Below are 24,684 nucleotides of genomic sequence, written 5' to 3'. Positions count from 1 at the left end.
CTGCAACCTCCCCTTCCGCAACCCACCGTGATTCACGATGGTATGTTATACGCTTCTATGACTTGGCTGCTGTCACTAACACTGGCTATCACAGGCATCTATACCTGTACCGGTACCATGGGTACGCGATTTAATCAGTGCATAATGAATGCTGCTTACGTTTTGTCTACAGACTGAGTACCGCAATCCTGAAGGGAGGATATACTGGTACAACGTGCGTGCAATGTGTACTCAGACGCAACTTGCTATTAAACTATAGACATAGACTCAAACTAAATTGAGCTCATGGGAGAAGCCAGAAGAGCTCAAATCTCCATTCGAGGTGTGGCGTTTGTTCATGTTCACCATGTACGTTACGCTAAACTATGTGCACTTTCTTAGAGAGCGATGGCCAAAACACCCTGGAAAGAGCACACATCTCAAGGACGTAAATACTGGTATCATGTACGTCTGCTTCATCTCGTCACCATTTGTTGTTAACCACTGTTGGAACAGAGTCAAACCAAAGAGTCCAAATGGGAAATGCCACAGGAACTCGTCGAAATTATGGAAAAGGTCAACAAGGAGAACCCCATGCCCGCCGGTCTCCCGTAAGCCTTAGTTTTTACTTCCCGGGTCGATTTGACATGTCTGCAGACCCCGGCCCGGTGCTCCAAACTTTGTACCAGGACCCGTCACTCACGCGGACGGTCTCCCAGCGGTCCCAGGTCTACCGGTGAACCCGACCCTCGCTCTCGTTGGGCCAGGCGGAATGCGTCCAGGCCCAGGACTCATGCCTCAGCCAGGTTTCATGCCCAACAATCCCGCTGGTATGGGCTCACCTCTCCCCACTCGCCCCAATATGCCGGACGATCCTGTCGTTCCTCCGGGTGGTTTCCCCACGCACGACGAGGCAGAAAAGGCGTTTTTCCATCTCTTGAAAAAAGCCGGTGTGGATGCGACTTGGACCTGGGACAGGACTATGCGTGCGATCATCACCGACCCACTCTACAAGGCTCTAGGAAGTTTGGCTGAGAAGAAAGCTGCGTGGCAAAAGGTTCGGCGACACTTGCTTGTGGTTGGGTTCGGCACTAATCGTTCGTCCTTCAAAAATAGTTCGTGGAAGCTATCAAGGCCAAGGAAAAGGAGGAACGTGATGCTCGAATCGCAAAAGCTCGTCCAGGTATACGTAACCTGTTGACCAACTCTAAAGATGTACACTATTACACTACTTTCCCTACGGCCGAAAAGCTGTTCGCAAGGGTTTCTGCGTGGAACGCTGCCAAAATCGAAGAAGAGCGTAAAATCATTTTCGACGAATTTGTCGAAGAGCTGAAGAATGCGGAAACGGTAAGCCCTAGTTCTTGTTGAATTGGATACCATGGTCCTAAAAGTCTATCCTTGCATAGATTAAACAGCGCGAGCTGAAAACCAAAAATATTGCCCGAATCGTTTCCTTGTTCAAAGAGCTTGACGTGGATGTCCTTACCAAATGGCGCACCGCTCAGCAACGAGTTCTTGAATGTGACGAATGGCAAGAAAACGAAGAACTAAGGAATCTTGGTCCATTAGACATGTTGCTTGCCTTTGAAGACTATTCTCGTGCACAGGAGCGCATGCACCAAGAAGAAACCCAGAAGAAGGCAATGGAGAAGGCTCGGAAAGAACGGAAAGCTCGTGAGGCATTCAGAGTAAGCAGATATCGCCTGTGTATGATAGCACACGTTGACACCCATCTCAGGAACTTCTCGATGAACTTGTCAAAGGGGGCCATATTCGTGCCAAAACTAAGTGGAAGAATGTGTACCCCATGTTCGCCGAAGACGATCGTTACCTGAATCTTCTCGGGACACCCGGGTCGAATCCGATCGAGTTGTTTTGGGACGTGGTCGACCAATTCGATCAGGCACTTGAGGAAAAGGTTTCGCGCGTCAACCGGGCGATGGATGCCAAGGGCATCAAATTCAGTGCCTCGGTGATTGGGGAGAATCTCCTTGATACCATTCGAGGATCAAAGGAAATTGAGGGTCTCAATGAGAAGGATATTCTGGATGTTTACGAGACTGTAAGCATCCATACTGGGCCATAAGATTCATGGTATTGACAACCCCTTAGTTCAAAGAAGAGCTGAATCAAAAAGCCGCCGAAGAGCTGAGGAAAGCTGAGCGCCGAAAGAGACACCAGATCGAAGACCTGCGTAGTGCGCTGAAAAAGATGGACCCTCCTATTGGGTTGGACATCCCATACGAGCAGGCTGTTTCTCTCATGCAAGATCTGAAAGAATTCAAGGCGATCGAGGACGAAGAAACCCGCGCGGCCGCGTTTGCGAAATACGTCCGCAAACAAAAGGTTCGTTATATTGTGCTCTCAACCTTGCAATTCACGTACTAACGAATCGAGTTGGAACAGGACAAACTCAAGGAGTTGTCCGAGGATGGTGGCTCTACCACCAGTCGGAAACGAAAGGAACCCTCTCATGCCTCGTATGATCGTGACCGAGAGAGGGACCGGGACCGTGATCGGGATCGAAAGCACCATCGAGACTACGATGACCATGACCGAGACCGAGACCGAGACCGCGATCGCCACCGAGACTACCGTGATCGCGACTATCGAGACCGAGACCGCGACCGGGACAGGGATCGTGATCGTGATCGTGATCGTGACTATAGGGATCACAGGGATAGGGACTACCGGGGCTCATCGAGGTACGAGCGAGATGACCGCGACAGAGGACACCGTTCCGATCGACATCGACGAGATACTATGGATGTGGACCGGTACGAGTTGGACTATGCAGATGAACGAGCCAGAAAGGTGAGCTACATGGTCTTGATTAATCCGGCTTGTTGATTGACTGCTTAGTAGAAAACTCGTATGGAAGTCGATGGACGGGAAGACAGTCCCGAAGAAGGCGAAATTTAATCAGTCGAGGCGACGATCACCCAATCTATTCTCTCGGTCTGTGTTTCTTAAGTATGTGAGTTGTTGTTGTAATGATGATATTTGCTTCTTCCTATGTGTTTTCCGAGATTATGCATTGCGATGGGTTGGCTGTGGGGTACATGGTCCAACGGTGAGCATGGAACTTATTCATGGATGACTTTTCAGTTTCTGGACATAGTCAAAACATGCTAAATAAGATCCATCATACACTGCCATCAAATGATTTTATGAGAGTTTGTCCTGGACTAAGTCCGTGTCAATCTCGACGTGCCCTACATGCAAATCGCTTATATTGTTGTCAAGGCACCAAAGAATTTCGATTCGTGCCCCCTTGCATTGAGCGAGTTGTAGATAATCCGCTTCACTCAGTCACCGGTAGTAGCAGAATCTAATCTATGACTAGAGCTATAAGATTATTCGAGTTTGTTTATTTTGATCCTTGTATGGTCTGCCCAGTGCTCCCAGCTTGCCGATATTTGCCAGTGAGCGGGTACCCGTGATTCAAGTTGACAATATAAACATACATTGCCCGACAAGGGTTACCTCATCAACAAATTCATCGTACTATCCAATTCCCTTTTCAATTGATTCCTCTCCAGCAATTTCTGTGGCCCTCCAAATTTGGAGTCGGTTCTAGATGGAGAGTCGACTGGTTTATCGCCTGGCAATTTAGAGCAAAAGCAAATCTACTAATTTAGTTCAATAATTTATCTTAAAGATATTCATTAATGCCACCCGCCGCCAACATTGATTGAACTATGGCTTCTGCGCGCGTAGTGCAATGGCGCATACACAAGACACTGCCAACTGGGGCTCTGCTTTTCAAGTTTGTGTCGAACCCCCCCCCCCCCCCAATTCACCCAAAAGCGTCGAAGCATTTCATGGCACCTATCAGCACACTCCTAGATGATATTCTCATTTCTATTTTTCCAGTTGCTTTCCAATACACCCCTATCATGTATATCTTTCCACATAAGGCTCCCAGAATATCCTAATCTAAGTTTGCAACTATGTGACGGGAGAATGAGATTGATAACTTAACCGTAGCTGACAACTATTGGTTCAAAGGATAATCTCATCACTAAGCAACTGGACATAACTTTCTTTCAACTACGGCGCAGTGCACGATTCGGGTTTACAAAAACGGTTTTGATTGCTATTTTTCGGATCGGGGTCTCGCATATACTTACCCCACACGACGCACACGTCGGACGAAAGAATTTTCATAGTGCATAGCAGCAGGACGAGTGCATTGGAGCATAAGAAGCAATGATAATACAACACACGCAAGCATATAATCCTAATCAGACCATTTTTATGCCTCAGTAAGCTCGCGCAGACGACGAATGGTACTAAAAGCGGGATTTTTTTTTAGTTGAGTAAAGGTCAACCGAGGGGGAAAGAGACGTACCTTCGGACAGTCGCCGCAGCAGTGGTCGAAACAGTCCATGCACCGCCAGCAATCACCTTCTTGCACGAGCGGCAGTTCCAGATACCAACAGCGGTGCGCTTGACCGAGTCCTGAACATTCCCATGTTACTATCTAGCCCTTGCGTCTAGTTAAATCAATGTTACCTTTCCGCAGAAAGTGCAGGTGTAGCGAGCGTGTTGAGTGACCTCCATCTATAAGCCCAGATAACCGGTCAACTATCTACTTCCGCTACAGGTATACGATTCGGCGTACCTTCTTCACTTGCTTACGCAGGGAAGCACCATAACGCTATAGCACAAAATCTAATTATTATCACCCTTGTGCCAGATGCAGCCAAACCCGAAACTTGCCGTTCCGTACTTTCCAGTAACGCCAACTTTTCTCGTGCGCTTGGTCTATGATGCGAAGCACATTTAGCATTCATAAACCAGATACGACACTTTGCCTTACCATTTTGGATGTCGGGGGTCTTGACGGGGTCTGCGGATGTGTGTTTGTGTGGATCCGGAAGCAAATTCGGATGTGAGTTGGGTAAGCCTCTTGATTTGGAAGTGGTACTGAGAAGTACCATATCCTCTGAGATAGTTCCCCAAGTCTTTTAAATACGCATGTGAAGCGGTCCAGCTGACACCTTGCACTAGATCATGATTTCTCTGTCCCAAATGTAATTTATTCTAACAATGCCAATAGATATATTACTCAAGACTACAATCAGGTACAACAAACTATAATCCTGAGCACAAACACACCGGGAGTTATGTACAAGCTTCGTGCCTCCTACAAAAATCAAAACAAACTCTCCTGGATCGTAATGCGCGTAAGATATTGTATTTTATTCCCTCTATCTCTTCCTCTTTCTTTCTTCTCCACGTCATTTGCTTATTTGCCCGCAAAGTGCAAAGTCCAGGTGGACAGAATTCTCCTCCTGTTGACTTGGTGGCCGTCGAGCGAGCTCGTTCCGTATGTCAATGGCGCAATGAACAGGAACACCATCAAAAGTGCGACAGCGAATCCAGTAGCTGCGATGGCAGCCTTGAATCCGAGATCGCTCTTTTGACGGGGGCGAAGACGGGTGGATGGGCCAGCAATAGAGATAGGATAGTGAATGGTTTCAGAAAGGATGAAGTTGAAGACGGAACCGGCAACAAGGGCGGATGCGAGATGTGCTGGGAGGTAGTGGTGGACAAAGAGCTGGCGGTTCATGAGGAAGAATGGGAAGTAGTGGTAGGCCCAAGCGAGCAGGAAGAATCCGGTTGAGTTGTACAGACGATTCCGGACAGCTGCATGAACGAATGAGCACGGCATGATATATAACGCGCGTGGACACTTACGATCGGGGATAGGAACAATACCACGCCTCCTAGCGAGTTGATCGGCGCCAAGGACGCCCAAGAAGATTGAGAGTGCCATCACGCAGAACCACCAACCAAGAACATTTCCAACCATATAAATCTGCTTCTTAGAGTCGCTCTCAGTCCAGAAACTGATCCCACTGAGAAGGAATGGCCAGTTAATCGGGCCAGACGCATATGGATGCGAAGCAGTCAGTCCAGCGTTATGCTGCAACATCAGAAGTTGTAGCTCGCCGAATTTGCGGAAGAAGTTCATATGTTTGGGAGGGCGAGGCGCAACGTTAGTGATACGTTCGCTCTGGGTACCGTCTACAAAACCAGTTAGTCTTGGGGACTAAAGCAACCACTGAATCGGACTTACATTCATCTGCAACAATATCATCAACATACCAAGTGCAAGACTTTTCGGCCGAGTTCTTGTTTCCGTTGATCTCTTGCTGGTTGAAGGCCCAGTCGGGAAGGGGGCTTGGATGAGTCCACATGGCGACTTTGGTAGGGATATGAATCAACTTGAAGTGACCGGACTTGCTCTTCCAGGGCTCCCCCTCGTGTGCATCATTGATCTGAATCTGGAACAAGGTGTCATTGTAACGCGACTCGTCGTTGGCGTCGATAGTGGTGAACTCTTGGTTTGTGGGCATCAAGGGCGAGGCGACATCGTGTGTCATAAGGTAGGTGTCGGTCTTGATGTGTAAAAGTTGAACAACATCGTTGTGGCGGACAACGCGACCACGGCCAGTGGATGGGATGGCCTTGGTAGGAATAACCTGCCAGTCGTTGTTGGTATCGTTGTGTGGATAACCAGTGACTTGCTGGCCTTGACTACTGATACGACCATCTTCGTAGCGCATTGGGTAGCGTTCAACGTGTGAGTGAAGGAAGGTCTTGGTATCCTTGTGGCGCATAGTAATAGTATCGTAGTAGCGGATCTCCTGACTGTTCATCAGCAATTCATTGCCCTTGAGAGTCTCTTGGAAAGCAGGGCTCATGAAAGAGTCGCCACTGCCCGAGTTGGTAAGAATAGCAAAGTGAACCCAGAAGAAAGACAGATAGACAATGGCGGGTACGATGATCAAACCAAATGCGCGGGCAGCAAAGTGACGTCCGAACGATTCCTGCACAAAATTTGAAAACACGTGCATAGTAGATAATTAAGTACACATACCATAGTATGACCACGTCTGATATCCAACAAACTCCACAAGTCGACCAAGACGGCGGTTCCGATAGTGGCGAATGTGAAGAGACCAACCATTTTGCATCCCAGAGTGCATGCCAAAAACACGCCTGTCGCGATCAACCAAGTCCACCACTCGGATGAATACTCGCTGAAAAGGGGCAAAAACGGTCAGATGAGGGCAAAATGGAGAATATGCGGAGAAAACTCACGCGTATCGGAGTTTGCGGAAGCGGATGTACGAGTACAGTGACAGGGCCATGAAAAAGCATAGCTGTGCATCGAGAAGAATAAGGCGAGACTGGGTGACGTGTCCGTTGTCTGTATGCGCGGTGCATCATGAGCATCAGTAGCAGCGTGATCGACACGTCACCTACCAAAAAGAACAAGGGCGGCAGTAAACGCCGAGACGATAGTGGGATAGCCGCTTTCCTTCATTATCTGGAATACGATGGGGACCGTCAAGCTGCCGAGAACCGCAGGGAGAGCACGGATGCCGACATAGGGGACGTGATGTTCGGTGTAGCTGTCCCCGATATTCTCAAACTCGAATTTACCGTCAAAGCCAGAGAACCAGCCGGCGGCAGCGAGGAGCATCTTTGCAAATGGAGGGTGCACATCGAAATAGTATTCACGCAAGATATAGTATGCGGCGAATTTTCCAAAGTGGACCTCGTCAAAGCTGCAGGATCAGTTAGCGGATGGGTCACGTGCAGCAGAGGCATGTACATACACGACCTGGTCTGGCTGGTTAATCTTGTAAAATCGTAGCAAGAACGCGAGTGCTGTGAGTGCACCCATGACCGCGAGACTCGTGCTCTCAGACTCAAACGGCGCATTAGTCGCGCGTTCTCTCTGATGAAAAAGTTAGAGAAAATAATTGCAAAAAACAAAGGGCGGACCTCGCCGTTAGGGTTCCAGAGCCCCATCATGTCGCGTCGAGGGTGGTCGTCATCGTCGATAACACTCGCAGTCGCGATACTGCCATGTTCAGTCGCACCCCGACCGTATCCTCGCCTCCGTGCCCCAGACGCAGCGTCACTCATAGTCGTTGTCAGGAGTAGCTCGTGTCCAGGCCCCCTTATCTAATCACCGCAGCATGACACGTAAACAAACAACGTATATTACTCGAACAACATGTACAACCACAGCATATGTAACTATAATACCTCCAGACACCTAAGCAAAGCTGTTTTCCACGTCAGCACTGTCGTCACCCGTTTCCAAGTTTGCAAACTATCGGGATAACATCAGTAAACGTACATAAATAGCTTGGATGCGCAAAACTCACTGAAAGGAATGCATTCGGTCTGTGCTGCTCAGCCCAGAATGGTAAAGGCGTGTCAAGCACAACGTGATATGGAAGATTGGCGGTCCACATTTGCGCAAGGCCAACACCGTAGTTCCATACTCGTCCTTCGGGGGTGAGTGTCATACCCAGAATGCGATCGGACAACAACAATTGGACGCGCTCAGACATATTAGGATTAAAGCCCTGTAGAAGAATTGTCAATCGTCGCGCTCAAATCGATAAACTTGGACGCGTACCTGAGGATTAACACCCGAGTCTTGATTCTTCCTTCCCCACTCGAACCCAGCCACCGTCAACTGGTGAGCGCTGAGACTAATACTACCAGGCGTAAATGAGCAGCTCAGGCAAATCGAGTGGCTGCTCCATTCAGGGTGGTCCGCCATAATCTTTGCTTGAGTGGTTACATCGGTAGGAGAAAGGTGAGAGATATCTAGGCCTTGGGTCTTGATCCACCCAAGAGGTTCAAGGTCTTTAAGTAGGAATTCGTGCTTGGGATGTTGGGCCGGAAGTTCAACTGAGTTGTTATTTCCCCGTTGGGGAACCCAGACGACAGCCTTTAGACGCATTTAATCAGTACAAATCTAAAGTCAATCGATATGACAACTCACCTTGATCTCCTTGACCTGCTTGTTATCTGCAGGGCTCGAGCCATACAAGAACGCAGCAACCTGGGTCCTCAAGTCGGCATTCGTGATAAACGCCCGGAGCACGTTCTTGGGCAAGACATAAGTGTAGCTAGCCGCATCATCTTTAACATCGTCATTCGATACATAAATGTGCTGCAACCGCAGAGGAAGGTGAGTCGCCGAAATCGCACGAACGCGCCAGTCAGACTTGGAGCTGAATACTTGTTGTTCATAATTGGTGGTTGTGACAACTTGAAGAGTGTCTCCATGAATGTTGGTCGTCTGAGTTTGTACGGCAGTGACCTGTCCTTGCGCCTCGGTCGATTTCTCGAGCTCGGCCATTTGCTGACGCTGAATTGAGGGTGCTGCAATCTCTTGACCAAGGATAATATCACGGATTTCACTCGCGGTGAGGGAAGCAATGTTCACGCTGTTGCGTTTACCAAAGTCCGCTAGAATGAGATCGCGCAGGGCAACTTCAACCTTGATCCATTCGTCGTCGGTAAGTGTCGGCCAGACAAAGTGTGGTTCGGTAACGGTGCTCTTGTCGGGGCGGAGGATAACCTTCGCTTTCTCGTTGTTGACGTGAAGACCACGGAGCAGAAGGATGAGGCGAGAGAACGCGGTGTAACTCGAAATCGACTTGAGCCAATCATCTATTGCACATACATTAGTTTGGGCCTTCACAAAGAGACAGCGCAAACTTACCATAAAGACTGAAAAGCACCATCTGAGGTTGGGTCGCTCTCAAGATCAAATCACCAAACTTCTCCATCTTCATGCACGCTTGGAACGGCAACTGAAGCTCACTACCCTTGATAACGATGTTCGGGAAGTCGAGCAAGTGCACTTCGAGAGGATCCAACATGCCCTTACGAGTAACGATAACTTGTTTGGGCTGTTCTTCAACGGGCAGGGAACGAACAAGGGCGGCAACTTCTTCGGCAGTCTTCCATTTTGCAAGCTGGCCGAGACGTTTTTGTCCGGCCCAAACACTAGTGTGAATAATCTTCAAAAAGAGTTGACCGGAGCGAGGATTGAAAATGAAGATGGCGCCGTTGATAGGCTTGGTGGTCAAGTTACCCTCGAACGTTTTGTGGATGGTGACCCGGTAGACGTTTGTGTCGTCGACGAACCAAATAATCTGGTTGGAGAAGAGTTCGGAGTAGTTTTGGCTGTTAAGGTAAGGCTCGGTGGGTTCGGACGAATAGAGTTGTAGACCCTTGCGGATACGCTCGCGCAAGACGTGAAGTGCCGGATTAGCCTTCATAATCTTGCTCATCGCCTGTTGGATCAAAGGTTTCATGCCAGGGAACCAATTGCCGTACGCGGACCACAAGTTGTATGCCAAGTCCATGCCAATCATGACACCAGTGGGCGAAGGGTAGATCGACATTGAATCTGACACGTAGTCCAAGAACTTGGAGCGAACATAACGCTCGATGTCGTGTGTATCGAAGTCACCCCACCTAAGCTGAACATCAACCCAGTATTTGTTGCTGGTTGTGCCGTCGAGAACATCCTTGGAATCAGTGACAATCGAGGGGCGTGAGATGTTCCATTTATACGACGAGAAGAGGAGGATGTCGGCGCAGGACGAATTCATCTTGTAGGACTTGCGAGGATGGATCGTTTCCTTCTGTACGGTCTCTATTTGCAAAGCTTCAAGCTCTTGGTCGAATACCTGACACAAGTCCATGATGACAGACTCGTGAATCTTCTGCCACAAGTGGGCACGGAAGATCTGGATCAAGCTGATCTTGAGAGTTGGAATTTTTCCGTGCATGAAAATACCAGTCAAATCGAGTTGCACTTGGAAACCAACGTAGACGTTTGCGCGATTAATCGTGGGCGACCACCAGAGCGTGAAGCGACGATTCGGGATTTGGTTAAGACCAGATCGCTGGGCGTTCGTGAGCTTCTTGTAGCGCATCGACTCTTCGAAACCAGATGCTTTCTCCCAGAACAAACCCTCCCAAGTTGGGAAGTACGTTCCCTTGAATAGAGTGTGCTCAAGGATACCTTCGACACCTCCGAGAGCAGCGATAACGTCGACACGGTAGTTATTCAATTGCCAGAGCTTTCCGTCGTGGCGTTGCGATGTCCACCAGAAGGGATTGTGCTTCAATAGCTGGTACTGTTTCCAATCGGTTCGTACGCGCCAGCCCTTGTCGTACGCGAGAGTATGACGGTCCTTTTGGAACAAGGTGTTGATACGAGGAATACCACGGTCCCAACTGTCTTCCAGATCTTCAAGTGTCAACCTGCGGTTCTGAGCATTGGCTTCTTTGCGCTTCATCGAGTATTCGGACCAGACGCGCGCAGAGTCCATGAATTCAGCCTCCCATGGTTGGAGATACCGATATAGATTGGGAATGAGCTGATCCTCTTCGTGGGTCATACCGGCGCGGAAGTGAGAAACGGCTACATCGGTTTGCTTCGACCACCTCAAGTCGCTTTGTGGGATCAAGACGTGACCCATAGACAACATACCCAAACCACCGAGTTCTTTGGGAGTGTAGAAAACGACGGGGGGGAAACGGGAAGGCATCTTGGAGTTGAGCCCAATCTTGACGCGGGTCTGAATCTTGTTTTCGGCCTTGACAAGCGCGTCCAGCAACTCGTTGGTGTGAACGACGGCCTCGCGATAGTAGGTCATGAGGCCAATAATCGCCGTGTTCCACTTGTTGACAATCTTTGAGAATGTAGTTGAACCAGAACTCATGAGCACTTGACGAATACGATTATTGAATTGTTGGATACCTAGAACCAAGGTCAGTACTTGAGCAACAAGCCGTCGGGCGCAACTTACCCTCATCAGAGACACGTAAGAACGCTTGAGCTGTCCTCTCCTTCGTTTGCTCGTTTGTCAGGTTCCAAACACCGTCCTTTAGTGAGAATTGCTCTCCACTCATTGTGCGAATCTTAGGTAGGATACGAATTTCGAATCCGCACATCGAGAAAAGGAGTTGTGGGTTATCCTTGGAGTAGACGCTCACAAAGGTGTCATCCCACTCGATTGTCGTCAGAGACCTGGGCAAACTCTGCTTCACGTTCCAGAAGACCGCTCGACCGAGGTTAACGTCGTGCTTGATCAGACGCATACGGCAATCACGCGGCCAGCATCGCTTGTTGTTGTACCCAATAACGTTATTGTTCGTCGGGTCGGGATTAGCGCTGAGGTAGCGTTGGATAAGATCGCGTGCCTCATCGGCTGTGAAACGGAAGAGGATATGAATACGGTCGACGTAACGGGAGTACAGGCGGATGGGATGGCGAGTTTCAGTGGCACTGTCTCGGAACTGTAAGAAGTTGTTGGGGAGCTGGGGCGGGCCTGCCATCTCGCTGGCACGTTGCAAGCCGAGGATGAGCAAGTCGAGAACGAGACCGTAATATTGGAAGACAAATGCCGAGAATTGGAGACCACGAATGAGACCATACGCGTTGGTGTGCGCCATATCCTTGTAAGTGAGGACTGGGTTGCAGGAGTTAGCCCAGTACAGCTAGCCGGATGCACTATTGACTCACCAGTATTGTTCTTTGCTGTAATATAATCCGCCAGATTGTGATCCAAAATTAAACGCAAGAGTCGGTTGAGAAGAGTTAAATCGATCTTTTCGTACACTTTCGACAAGACGGTTTCCATGAGGACGTTGCACTCTCCCTCGCTTGTCTCCCAAATCTCGCTCAAGTTGTTGATACCCTGGCACCACTTATAAACGAGAAGTGGAGGAGGCTCTGTATCAGCGGGTTTAATCCATGCAGGGAACAGACCACGCTTGTCAGCTTCGAAGAATAGGAATTGATCAAGGTACTAAATGAAGTTGCAATAAGCCATCCGAACAAATCAAGTTGGTCAGGACTCACAGCATCGGTGATCTTCTCGACGGGTTCAATGTCGTAGCACGGAATGAGCTTGTCGTATGTATCGAAAAACTCAATGCCAGACTCCTTGAACGCACGTTGAGTCAACAATAATCGCTTTATACGCGACAGACCTATTGGAAAGTATTAGTTTCCACAATAAAAATTTTGAACAATAGCCACTTACATTCATGAGGATTATCGTAAGCCTGTTCTATCAATGCCAACTCTTCTCTCTGGCTTTGGTTCAACCTTCCTTTTACGCTATATGCCTCCTTCAACTTTTCAAGAGCGAGAACGAGGAGCTTGGTGTCATGCTTGTAGCTCAAAGGTGGGAACGGAATTGGCGCAAATTTGCGGCTTTCCAGCCAGTGCACGGTTGCAGTATAAATCGCCACCGCTTCCTCAGAGCTGATATAGGGACCGTCCTTGAGATATCCGTGCTGGCGCTCCTGCTCGGCCTTCAAGTAGAGACGCGTCAAACGGCCCAAGTTCTTCTTCACAACTGCTTTGTCGACGGTAGCGCCACGACGGATACGCTCGCGGTTGTAGTGAGCAACGGAGCACCACCAATCTGCCTTGGACTTGATATAACGCAAGATGATGTTTTCAATCGCTGTGGGCATCCCAGGTACCTTCCAAGGAATGTTTGCTTTCCAGCAACGCCACGCCTCACTCAAATGCTGGAGGATCGTCTTGGCCTTGTTCTGTTTGATCGACTCGGGCATCATATCGAGAATATCATGCATGACGGCAGCACGGAGTTCGAGATCAAAGTGAGATTCGACGCGTTGCTTGGTTACTGTCTTCGCAATACCCTTGGAGTTACGACCTTCGAATTGGCGGGCAAGGAGGTTGCCGAGCCATCGCTCCAGGAGAGGAACGATACCGCGCATAAAGAATAGCCAGACTCGCCACCCGGGTGCCCAGAAACCACAGCCAGGTCCTTTTCCAACAGGGCCGGTGTTGAAGCGGTAATAAATCAAGTGCTTCAGATCCTTGCACATACGGACTTGACGCATCAACTTATACTTGTAACTGCAGTATACTCGTTAGACCAATATATATGCATATACCCGTCTGCAACGTACCGATACATGCCAGTCAGGGCACCAACATGTGCAAAGATGTACTGGAGTGCGTCGGCAAGCTGGAAAGCATCGACGTTGCCGAGACGGAACTGCACATGTGCATCGACCACAAGTTTTGTAAGGCGGAGAATTTCACGACATAAATGGAATGCATTTCCGAAGCGAGACTTCTTGCGCTCTTTGGTAGTCAGGGTTTTGACGGGCTAAGCCAATAATCAGGTCAATAAGACAGCCTTTAGATTTTGTCCAATGGAAAACTAACCTTCAAGTTCATGTTCTGAATAATAAAGCAAACCTATCAGAATCAACATGATGCTTTACAAAAAGATGGACTCACGTAATCCAGATGCAGATAGTTCAAATTCTTACGGTGAATCAACAGGTTCAACATGTTGTATCCCTGTCGGCAAACCTGCAAACCGGCCTCAACCCAATCCAACTTCGTTGTCTGGAAGAACTTCGTTGCCTTGAGTTGGCGGAAAAGTGACTTCTTGGTCATAGCCTTTGGCGGTCGATGTTTGAGCTCATTAAGGACATAGCACTTGAGCAACTTTTGATACGACACGCGAACTTTGGTAACCTGGCCAGGTGGGCAGTGTTCCAGGTACCAATTCTTGACCAGCGGAACGTCTTGGGCTCGCCGTGTTCGCCCAGAGCGAGTGTTGTAAGGCGCGGGTGCCCACCACAACGCAATTGCGTCGGCTGTGTAGTCGTTCTCCAAAGAAGATTCAGTAAGGAACGGCTCGACCTCGTCTGGTAGTTCGAAATCGTCATCATCCGCGCCGTTGGGTCCGAATATATCGTCCTCGTGAGCAATAAGAGGCGCGTTCTTAGGCGCGACGGCACGTGAAGATACAGGGTTAACGAGAGGATCGAAATAGAAGGCAGGAAGATCGGGGTCGTCTGTACGAATGTAGACGTTTTTGGGGACATGATAGGGTGCAATATGAACGGAACGGGGGGAGAGTTGTAGAGGTGAGGGAATGCCACTTTGTACTCGGTTCGGATTTGCTGTCGTATAATGACTTTGTTAATGTCGTTAAACTCATTCCAGTCTTCGTCAAAAGATTCCATATCGCGATAAAGTGGCTCGAATTTGGGCCCACCAGGGATGGCCATGTTCAAAGCTTTTGCAGTAAAGAACGATTTTTTGTCGAAAAGATAAGATGCGTTGGAGTCGGTGTGGTCGGAAAGGAGGGTTCGGCCAAGTCGGTACAAGTTGGCCATTACAGGCAGATCGAGAGACCAAAATTTATATGCTTCGCCCGAAACGGCAGGAGTATCGACAAGTGGCCGGTGGTCATAGAACCACTCAAAGATTGGGCTGTCTTCCGCTTCGTCGAGGTCGAGTTGAATTGCTTCGAGCGGGTCGACGTCGAGAATGTTGTCACCATAATCGAGTGGGGGTTCTTCGTCGTCAAATGGAGGGAATCGCATACGCTTGAAATGACGGCGATCACGCTTTTCTCGACGCATAGCAAGCCACATAGATGCCCACTGAGCATGGTAGACAGGTTCGATGACTCTGGGGACCTGGTTCACGAATGTAATAGCACCAGTGATGTGGTACAACACTGGCACTTCGCGGACTTGCTCCCAAGGGCACGGAATGTTTTCCAAAAGCTTGAGAACGGCATGTGGCACGTATTTGAGCGCGCCAAGATGGACACGCTTGTCGTTGCGGAATTTTCGGTTGCTCATGTCGCCATGATCCTTGATGATTTTTCGTACGTGCTCCGGGGGAAGATCCTGCACAATGTCAGCGGGACATTAGTAAATTTACTGCTGTATTTACCTGCTTGCCGGTGTCGATAAACCCAGCTTTACGCTTCTCCCCATAACGTTTGTTTTGCATCTGGACCCATTTGTGAGATTTTTGGGCGAGAACCTCAGAGGGCATTCGCATAGAGTCCATTTGCTGTGGGTGGGAAGTCCTGGAGGCATGCCAGGTGGCGGCGGGACAAAGCCCGGAGGAGGCGGCGGTGCAAACGACATCTCCCCAGTCGTCGTCAACAACAAGTCGGTGGCGATCGCGTGTGCCTACACAGCCACTTGGCGCCTCGTGATCTTGGGACTCTATCGGCGCTTACGAGAACTTTCCTGAATTTGTGGGTCAGTTGGTGGTCACATTCCAATTTACTACAGCCAAGTATTGAAGGAACCACGGTGAACTTTCCCAGGGTTCTATCGTTATATGCTCATCGCCCATCATTTACTAACCTATTACAGGAAGTTTTCTACTGTAAATCTCAATCCCGACGGATCGCAGGTTTTAATGTATTCATATGCATTCTCAATCTTTTCATGTGCTTGGGGGCGGACATATGACATACAGCTTAAGCGCGAAGAGCTAGTTACTTTCACGCTACATCTAACCTGAGTTGTATTTTGGTACCCATGCCATTGGTGCCTAAGCATGATACATATACATGTATCCCTATACACCTGTTATTGGTTCTTTTACTACCACCCCTAAACCAAACAAACTACGGACAGTAGTCAAAAGGGTCGAGGTCTACTAGTACATCCTTACGGAATAACGATCCCCAATGATGCAAAAGGATGCTCGTAGTAAATAAAACTTCTTAGAATATAGGCTCAGAAAACTTTAGTATCATAGCCACGGAGGGATGATTCTTGTTCCATTTCGACCACATCAAGGGGGAAAGCCCCAACATATGCTTATATTTCTCGCATTAATAACTATCGTAGCGCATATATTCCGATCTTGTATGAAAGGGCTCTGATAGTCAGTTTTGGTACGTTGATATTGTTTGCATTGAATACATAATACTTGAGGGTATAGCGCGGGTGCCTTCTCACCATGCAGAACATTGGCTATTCCTGACGCTTTAGTGCTAAATATGAGAGTTTCAATAACGCCCACAGAGCTTAACAGGCAGGAGTCATCTTCAATGCTTCCTGGATACAACAGCAGAGATTTCAGGTTACAGCGCGCGAGCAACTCCGTAGTCGATACAGCACGATCTAGCCTGCGTGAATATGCAATAGCCTAGGTCCAGACATAAGTAGCCGTGCAACGCATCCAAAATGTCACCGATCATTGTTTGTCTTAGCAAAATTATCTCAAGGTCTGATAGCTGCACAAGTGTACACTGGATTATTGTGGGAGCAATATGTAGAGTGATATCTGGTGTTGATCTGAACGGTCAGCTGGGTCAAGTGCCCTGGCACGCAGTTCAAGCTAAAACAAGTGGATAAGATTGATTAGTAAAGATCTCGACCTGTCCACTCGACTTCGTCATTGTATGTGCTTTCTTCCGCTTCAGTGAGGGAGTAATAGTCCTTATGAGCCACTTCAATTTTGAGCTCAAGTGATCGGATACGAGAAGCAAGCGGAACAAGAAACTCAACTCATATGTTGATCGAAATTAAGATGCATTTACTTGCCTCAATTTCAGAACTCATCAACCACTTAGGCACAGGTGATACAGCTGCCTTTTCTGAAGATTTTGTTAAGCTTTTGGATAGCCTTATTGGTGCCTTTCAAACCCTCCCCATTCGTCTTGACTCCTCTTCTAGTTCAGGATTTGGCACCACTTCGCCATTGTTTATGACCGACTTTACTACACTAATGACAAAGGCTGCCATGGAACTCTCTTCGCACAGCATTCCCGCTAACCAGACATTGAGGGATGTTGCGTCCAATCATTACAGGCAAGGGTCCGGGTTATATAGCACATGGTTAGAATGCTATATATGCAAAGACAACGACAAGTTGGTGTGAGTATGCGGTTTGTGAGAATGGTAACCACAGGGAGCTAATTGAGGGCGAAAGATTTGGGAAGATGAGCTGAAAGATCACTGTGAGCTGCAAAAGTGCTAAAAGGCTACGTGATGTCCGGTTTTTGCTAGGCGTTCCCACCCAAAAACCCACAAACCCAAATATACAACTCGATTACACAAGCAGGTGACTTATAGCAAGGTTACTGATTATGGAAGTAGTGGTTGGACTTTACCGACCATTCGCATATGCGCATGTAAGTCGCGGTTTATGCATTGGAAAGCACATTTTGGGTTCTGTATTCTCCGACCCCTATGCTGTATGTTGCAGTTGAGACCACCCACCCGTGAGTCCTCAATCACGGTCGAGCGCCCGAGGCTCTTGGCACACCCTTTCCACCTCGTGGCCGCAGGGATTACTTGCTTTTCTCCCAGTTCCATATGGTCTCTCTCTGGGTTTCTTAGTGCATATATCGCATCTTTATGTATGCCTACTATTTTCGCACACATCACTTCGCGAATGGGCTTAGCTCAACTTCTACAATCGATAAATTCACGTCTACTTCATAGATATAGCTTATAAAAAGGCTTGGTAACCCAATACGGAATGTAGAAGTCCACTTAGAACGACATTAGGGAGTACTCTGTAGGGTTGGGTGATTTTGAAATAACAACCTTGCCGGTGATACCAATGTTAGATAACTCTTGCTCAACTAAAGTTGTGCTATGTATTTTGGGGACAGGCCCCCGGGTAATAGTGTATGGCACCCATACCACCAGTCGCTGGGGAACGTACAACTTGGCGAGTTGCAAAAGCGTACCAATAGCCAACTCGTCTGGATTTACACTTAGCAGGTGAAGTCTCTTTGGGTGAAGATGGCAAGGTTTCTCGTAAGCAAAAATGGATTTCATATCTTCACTTGAGTATATGGTGAGCGTGAGGGTTTGTAGGCCATTCACAAGGCTTAGTAGTCCGAGACAGCTGGTGATTCCCACAAAGTGCAGTGTTGCCACATTTGAGCGCGCAAAGAACCTGGCTATCTCTGCAGTGGTGTATGTTTCGTCCGGACCAGCCAGCGAAGAGCAAATTGCCATGTGCAGGGGTTCAGAGCCAGGAGTAAGTAGTCTCATGACGTATTCAAGATCACTCTTGGATTTCGGCCGCATTATCAGCGTTTGTAGGTGGGGTAGTGACACAGCTGTAGGTAGGTTATCGCTAGGAATGATACAGAGTCCAAAATCCAACACGCGTAACTCAGGGCTCGAGGATAAGATCTGAGCTAAGTGGTACACGGAAATGTCTACTCTGTTGTAACTGTCGTAAGTTCCTAGGCTGAGTTCGACAAGACCAGAATATGCGATACTCGTCCAGGAAGGGAATATGGATGCCAACCTGAGAACCCTAATTCCTCCCCAAACATTACGGAGGTGAGTTTCAGGGGCTTCAAGTAAAAGCTGATTATCGCCAGGCCCGGCCTCGGCAGACTCAATGAAGAGGTGGCCGATATGGTTACAAATGCTCGTTCTCAGGCTAGCCTGGCTGAGCGTTTCAGGTAAACAGCTCGTACCAAAACATTTAGAAAGTACGGATGAAGCAAACTTATTGCGAGGCGCAGGCGTCGTATGAGCCTGTGTATTCCATACGAACATCGAGATCTAGAGATTGAATACGAGGGATAAGTGGAATGAAGAACTCGTTCAAGCCAGTAGCTTCCCAGTACTCGTCCGTAGGATAAGGAGTAGAGATATGAAGTTCAAGCGGGGAGCTGCCAGCACGTTCTAAGAAGATCCGGCTGCGATCTTGTAACCTCTCACTATTGTATATGTGGGGGGTGGCATCGATGTGTGTCCAAAAGAGTGGGGTGCCAACAATAATCCGACGCCAGTGGGCACAAACATGAGTTAACAAGACCAGGTACTGTGTCTCGACGGGCCATAGGTTAAGCGTGCAAGGTTCTGTACCGATCGCAAGCCGAAAGATGCGAGTGAGTACCTCGGTCGGGAGTACTTTCATAGGCGCCGTTACAGAGGAACTGTTTATCGCCTCGCCAATGGCGGCCTTAGCTCGTTGTATTTGGGCCTCAAAAAAGGTAGCTCTTGGGTATTCCTGAGCAATGAATTCATGAGAGTTCGAGTTCGGTACGCAAACAACACTCTCAGTCTTTGATGTTATCTTGGGGTTGGGAGTAGCGAAACAAGCATCAAGATATTCGTCCAGCGCGGCTCCTAGTGCGTTGCTCGCACTCTCGAGTTCACTAATACCAGTAACCATTATAATTTTAGGGTTATGCGAACGATTTTCGAAATTCAAGGGGGTGGGCGGTAATTGCAAGTTTCCTGGTCCACGATCTATCGTAAGCATACGCGAGGCGTTGCATTTATAACAATTGCAATTCACTATCACCTTGTGGTATACATTGCATACGTCCCGTTCTCTCACAGTATATATCGCTCCAAGGACCCTTCGAACAATTACCTTGCACAAAGTTATTTTCCAAGAATATATATTATCGCTCGCGGGCGGTAGTTCAGGAAGACGACCAGTAAAATGGATTCTAAACTTAAATCTATCGGCTACCGGCTAGAGGCTGCACTAAGTCAATATTTGGACACTAGTCTCGCTGTACGAAGAGAATGTATCAACCAAACGACTGCAGGACCCGTCCTTCAGAATCTGCGGCTTACTGGCCAGCTTGATGAGGCGGTCCTGCTTGAACAAAAGATCCAACGGGCCAGGGTAGCTATCAGCTTTGCAAGGAACGCCTCGCCCAGCATCGTCCCTATCCATCGTCTTCCCCAGACCTTCTTGCCAAAATTTTTCTTCTCTTTCCTACTACTGAGTCATGCATATTGGATTCTGGCATCAGAACAGTGCCTCGGGAGTATCCAATTTGTGTGAGTCATGTTTGCACTCATTGGCGCCAGATTGCCATCAGTCTACCCCAGCTATGGATACACATCGACATCACAGCAACGCTCTTAAAAAACTCTAGTTCGTTATCTCGCATAGAGACATTTTTGTCGAGATCTGGGAAATCGCAACTGGAGCTCCACGTCCAATACGCATATGAAGATCATGCCCATGACCGTAAGATTGACCCTTCTCTAGAGAAGGCTGTTGCTCCTCTGATTCCCCGCATTCGGCGGCTAAGATGTGACATCCCCTTCCTATCCTATGATACCGATCCCGTCGATTCAATTTCCAGAAAAGAATTTAGTTTATCGGTACTTTCCCAATTTCTCAATACGAAAGCCACACCTGGGACTCTGGATGCGTTGGAAATATGGCTCACAGGCACAATAAATATATTCAGCATCTACACGAATGAACAGTTACACAGGGAAGATGCTCTACGTCTGGACATGCCTGCTCAGCACCTAGAAGATTTATTATTTCCGGTCACCACTCTGCGACTAACTCGTTGTTTTCCCGACTGGACGAGCAAAGCATTTCACAACCTCAACGAGCTTCGTCTTTGCGCCTTCCACGACAATGCTCCTCTACATGAATCACAATTATTGGTTATTCTAGCGAGTAGCCCCCAGCTACGTGTGCTTGAGCTTCAAATTGAGTTGAGCCTCTTGGACATTGCAGTTCCGCCTGTAGCACTTCATAGCCTAGAAACCCTTATCACCCACGCCCGATCATTCTTAGAACTCGGGAGACTTTTGCGATTGCTGGACACCGGTTCAAGCCCCATATTCATGACCATCTACTCCCCTTTTAATTGGTACGAACAGCCAGACGAGAACATTGTACATTTCTTTTCTCGCTCGAATGTGACTAGACTTTGTGCGGAGGAATTCAACAATTTTTATAAACCATTTGAACTCGTCAATCTCTCACCTACAGTCAAGAAATTGCCATTACCCCACCAACCAACGACTCCTGGGAGTTTTACGGCGATTATCGATTACCTATTCAAGTTTGCCTGGATACATTGTACTATTACACGATAGCTCGGATATTAATATCGGCAATCTTCAAAGAGCGCTGGAATGGTCTGGTATCCGGAGACTGGTGACATGGGGGAGTTTTCAGGAAACCACCCGTGATACGAAACCAATCAAGGCAAGCGACTTCTTCGGGATGAGCTTTCTAGCTTTGGTCCTATTTTGGAGATGCTTCCAACTTGTATGCCTTGTCCAAAGGACACTTTCCTGTTATAAATAAGCAAGTGTTCGAACTTGAAGTATACTACGAAAGACCATTCATTTGAGCTTTGATTGATTTGAGTGAGACTCTGCTCAACAATTGAAGTACGGGCTGTCGATTCGGTCACGGTGATCGTTTTTATTGTGAGGGCCCATTGAGTTGGATTTCTGGCGAGCAGCATGTATTCTCGGGCTCCTTTACCATCAGATACCTCAGCATTAATTTTAAAAAATTGAAAGGTACGATCTTTGGAACGCATCCCAGCCAAAGTCACGTGATCAGACGCGCTCCTGTTCTGGACCAGTTATCCACATGGTGAGCTAGGTAAATCCGCTATTCTCCCTTAATTAACTTTATATTAAGCAATCGCGTACACAAGACGCCTCTTCAAATCAAGAAGAGATTAGACGACAGATCGCTGCCCTTCAGGCCCAGCTGTTGCCGTCTCCCGAGAGAACCAAGTCCAAGCCTGCTGAAGAGCCAAGTGGCCCCACAAAACGTGTGCTGGTAGCTGGAAGTCCTTCTCCAAGTGAGTAGAACTGGTACTAGCGAATTAAAAAAAACCTATAAACATTCACAGAGAGGCGTAAACTTCAGCATGATACACAATTGAAGTCTCAAAACAGGCAGGAGGGAAGCAACAGTGGTAAGACTTGACTTCAGCTATACTATCACAAGGTAGTTAATCAGAGCTCTAGGAAAGCCGAAACCTATAGCTGCCCCGGCCTTTAAGCCCCCTTCCCCGCCTCGGGTTTCTGCTGTTGCGGCGGCTGCATCGGCATTTCAAACCAACCGCACTGCCCGAATTAAGGATGAAAAAGAGCCAGTTGTGCGATCCACATCGTTTGCCCAACCCCTACCGGTGGATTGTGTCACGCAGACGAGGAATGATGATATGACAGTTAAAGAAGAACTACCACTCGGTCCAATCGACCATCCCGCTTCCTTCGATGACCCTCGCTGGGAAAGACGGGAACCATATTCTGGAATTCATCTTTCGTGAGTTCAACTAGTTGCATCTACTTTTACATTTATCTCCCTATATTAAGTGCTTGAATCTTACATCTAGATCTCGAAAATTACCGTTTGAGGAGTTCCAAGAATTTATGTATGGTCGAGTCTATCTTTCCCCCTCTAAACTGTATTCTGTTGCTCGACTTTCCCCCGATCGCTCTGGTTATGACGTGCCTGTAGAGGGTGACTGGGTTACTATCGCTGTCGTAGCGGAAAGAGGGCAAGTGCAGGTCTCGAAACGAGGAAATCGAGGGGCTCCACAGGGGAAGAGAGGCGATAATTCGGCTGTTGGTCAAAACGCCGGGGAAGATGAAGACGAGGATTCTCGGCCTACCTCTCGCGAAAAGAAGTACATGCGCCTCTTACTTGTCGATTTCGGCCATCGTGCATCCGAAGAGAAACCAACACCAAAGGAGCAAACGAAGGGTGATGCCCTACTGAATATGCTCTTGTTTGAAGCAGACTCGGCGAAGACCGAGGATGGGCAGGCTACTAGAAGCAATGGAAGGGGGGTCACTTACAAAGGGGGCAGTGGAGGTGCTTTTGAAGCATGCGCCAAGCTGAGGGAAGGCGCCGTTTTGGCCATCCTCAACCCTCGTATTTTGAAGCCTTTCCAGGTATGTATTACAATCAACCCTGAGAGAAATGACTGAGACTTGATCCAGCGGAACACTGGTAACCCACATCCTCGTGATAACGCTCTGGCCATCACTCCGGAGAACGCTGAGTCCATTGCTGTACTAGGCTATTCTCGGGATCTTGGATCATGTCGCGCCATTAAGAGAGATGGAAAACCTTGTGGTAGTTGGTGCGACAAGTGGGTCATTCATTTTTCAGTGACTTTCGTAGGAAGGCTGATATGGGTTCTTTAGGCGCATCTCTGATGTATGCGAATATCACATCCAAGACGCCATCAAAAGCAAGAGAGCGGCTCGACCTGAATTTTCGGCAGGGTTAGTTCTAATCAGTAATCTGCGAGACCGTATTGAGCATATATCTGGTAGAACGATGAACCTTTCTTCCTTGAATTCACAAGGCGGGAAAGGTGGGAAGTTTGGAAAACCAGCATACGATCCATCTCGTAAGTGGGGATTAACACCGTCCACTGGGCAACAAAACGCTGCCGCATCGTCCGAATCCGCTAGACTTGGCGGAGGCGCCACATATGTTGTTGACGGACGGGTATTCTCTGGATTCGATACGGGTGGCATTGATGCCGATGCTGCGCGTCTAAAAGGGCTGAGAAAGAAAAAAGAAGAAGAATTAGCCATTGAAGAGATCATCCGGAAGGACGGAGGCAAAACCCCAGCTGCGCGAATCCTGAAAATGGGCGCAGCACACTTGAAATCGCTCGATTCTACCAGTACTAGTGTTTCAACTAGTGATGTTCCCGACGATCAACTTGGCGAAGCCAACGAAACGCCGAAGAAAGTGTATTCAGCGGATCTAGTAAAGAGTATCGGGTTCGATCCGTCTCGTCGCTCTGGTAATAACGGGAGACCCAAGGAAGGCGGGGGGGTCCGACAGGTTGGGTGTTTTCGCTATTTACTAGAGCAAAATTCTTACTTGTTTGTTGTACAGTTGGTTGCGAAACTGGATCGTTCAGTAATTTTGGGACCGGCCCCTGGATCCAAGCGTATGCGCTCGAACGTCACGTCTCATTTCGCCCCTTCTCGAGAAAAAGAAGCTGAGGATGGCGAAAAAGATACTGGGGAGGTACCAGGGGCAGGATTAAATTTAGATTCAGACTCAGATTCGGACTTGGAGATTGAAGACTGAATTTTGATTGGCATGCTTATATCTTCGGGCAGTGTTTTTTCCCCTCCCAGTACACAGGCAATTTGTATATACCATCTTGAATTGTACGTATTTATGGAAATCGATAGATGTATTCTTTAACTATGTGGAGTTAATTGATACCAAGGGGCAAGCGTATGTATGCACCTGATTGGACGCCAAGAGGTTAATCAAAAGTGGAGATTTGATTATTC

At 48.2% G+C, this 24,684-nt stretch overlaps 7 protein-coding genes across 7 annotated transcripts; 3 read left to right on the top strand and 4 right to left on the bottom strand.

Moving 5' to 3' along the window:
• Positions 1-37: 37 nt before the first annotated feature.
• On the top strand, positions 38-2,904 carry RhiXN_04892 (transcription elongation regulator 1; the record flags this gene model as incomplete). The annotated part of the gene is made up of 13 exons (XM_043324708.1): positions 38-40; positions 95-121; positions 173-214; positions 266-322; positions 382-444; positions 496-590; positions 637-1,036; positions 1,096-1,329; positions 1,389-1,670; positions 1,721-2,044; positions 2,095-2,328; positions 2,389-2,796; positions 2,848-2,904. The coding sequence occupies 13 exons, from the start codon at positions 38-40 to the stop codon at positions 2,902-2,904; spliced, it is 2,226 nt and encodes a 741-aa protein (XP_043177127.1).
• A 1,336-nt stretch (positions 2,905-4,240) lies between these two features.
• On the bottom strand, positions 4,241-4,928 carry RhiXN_04891 (ribosomal L37ae protein family; the record flags this gene model as incomplete). The annotated part of the gene is made up of 6 exons (XM_043324707.1): positions 4,241-4,277; positions 4,337-4,446; positions 4,501-4,548; positions 4,610-4,645; positions 4,697-4,752; positions 4,808-4,928. 6 exons carry the CDS (start codon positions 4,926-4,928, stop codon positions 4,241-4,243), a joined length of 408 nt encoding a protein of 135 aa, XP_043177126.1.
• Positions 4,929-5,236: 308 nt separating this feature from the next.
• RhiXN_04890 (dolichyl-phosphate-mannose-protein mannosyltransferase) lies at positions 5,237-7,932 on the bottom strand (the record flags this gene model as incomplete). Its single annotated transcript, XM_043324706.1, has 8 exons — positions 5,237-5,637; positions 5,689-6,018; positions 6,071-6,824; positions 6,875-7,037; positions 7,099-7,207; positions 7,264-7,568; positions 7,620-7,741; positions 7,789-7,932. 8 exons carry the CDS (start codon positions 7,930-7,932, stop codon positions 5,237-5,239), a joined length of 2,328 nt encoding a protein of 775 aa, XP_043177125.1.
• Positions 7,933-8,065: 133 nt separating this feature from the next.
• RhiXN_04889 (pre-mRNA-processing-splicing factor 8) lies at positions 8,066-15,694 on the bottom strand (the record flags this gene model as incomplete). Its single annotated transcript, XM_043324705.1, has 14 exons — positions 8,066-8,122; positions 8,178-8,381; positions 8,435-8,752; positions 8,807-9,480; positions 9,533-11,587; positions 11,637-12,299; positions 12,353-12,638; positions 12,692-12,822; positions 12,876-13,726; positions 13,780-13,982; positions 14,042-14,056; positions 14,117-14,768; positions 14,825-15,528; positions 15,575-15,694. 14 exons carry the CDS (start codon positions 15,692-15,694, stop codon positions 8,066-8,068), a joined length of 6,933 nt encoding a protein of 2,310 aa, XP_043177124.1.
• Positions 15,695-18,144: 2,450 nt separating this feature from the next.
• RhiXN_04888 (pre-mRNA-processing-splicing factor 8) lies at positions 18,145-19,795 on the bottom strand (the record flags this gene model as incomplete). The annotated part of the gene is made up of 2 exons (XM_043324704.1): positions 18,145-19,122; positions 19,172-19,795. The coding sequence occupies 2 exons, from the start codon at positions 19,793-19,795 to the stop codon at positions 18,145-18,147; spliced, it is 1,602 nt and encodes a 533-aa protein (XP_043177123.1).
• Positions 19,796-20,071: 276 nt separating this feature from the next.
• Positions 20,072-21,483, top strand: RhiXN_04887 (pre-mRNA-processing-splicing factor 8; the record flags this gene model as incomplete). The annotated part of the gene is made up of 2 exons (XM_043324703.1): positions 20,072-20,418; positions 20,460-21,483. 2 exons carry the CDS (start codon positions 20,072-20,074, stop codon positions 21,481-21,483), a joined length of 1,371 nt encoding a protein of 456 aa, XP_043177122.1.
• Positions 21,484-21,991: 508 nt separating this feature from the next.
• Positions 21,992-24,472, top strand: RhiXN_04886 (DNA replication licensing factor MCM2/3/5 family pretein; the record flags this gene model as incomplete). The annotated part of the gene is made up of 9 exons (XM_043324702.1): positions 21,992-21,994; positions 22,043-22,208; positions 22,260-22,325; positions 22,378-22,678; positions 22,749-23,310; positions 23,359-23,501; positions 23,566-23,646; positions 23,698-24,220; positions 24,275-24,472. The coding sequence occupies 9 exons, from the start codon at positions 21,992-21,994 to the stop codon at positions 24,470-24,472; spliced, it is 2,043 nt and encodes a 680-aa protein (XP_043177121.1).
• Positions 24,473-24,684: the final 212 nt, after the last annotated feature.

This window comes from Rhizoctonia solani, chromosome 2 (assembly GCF_016906535.1).
Source record: "Rhizoctonia solani chromosome 2, complete sequence".
Taxonomy (NCBI): Eukaryota; Fungi; Basidiomycota; class Agaricomycetes; order Cantharellales; family Ceratobasidiaceae; genus Rhizoctonia; species Rhizoctonia solani.
This window is presented reverse-complemented; position numbering and strand designations above follow the sequence as displayed.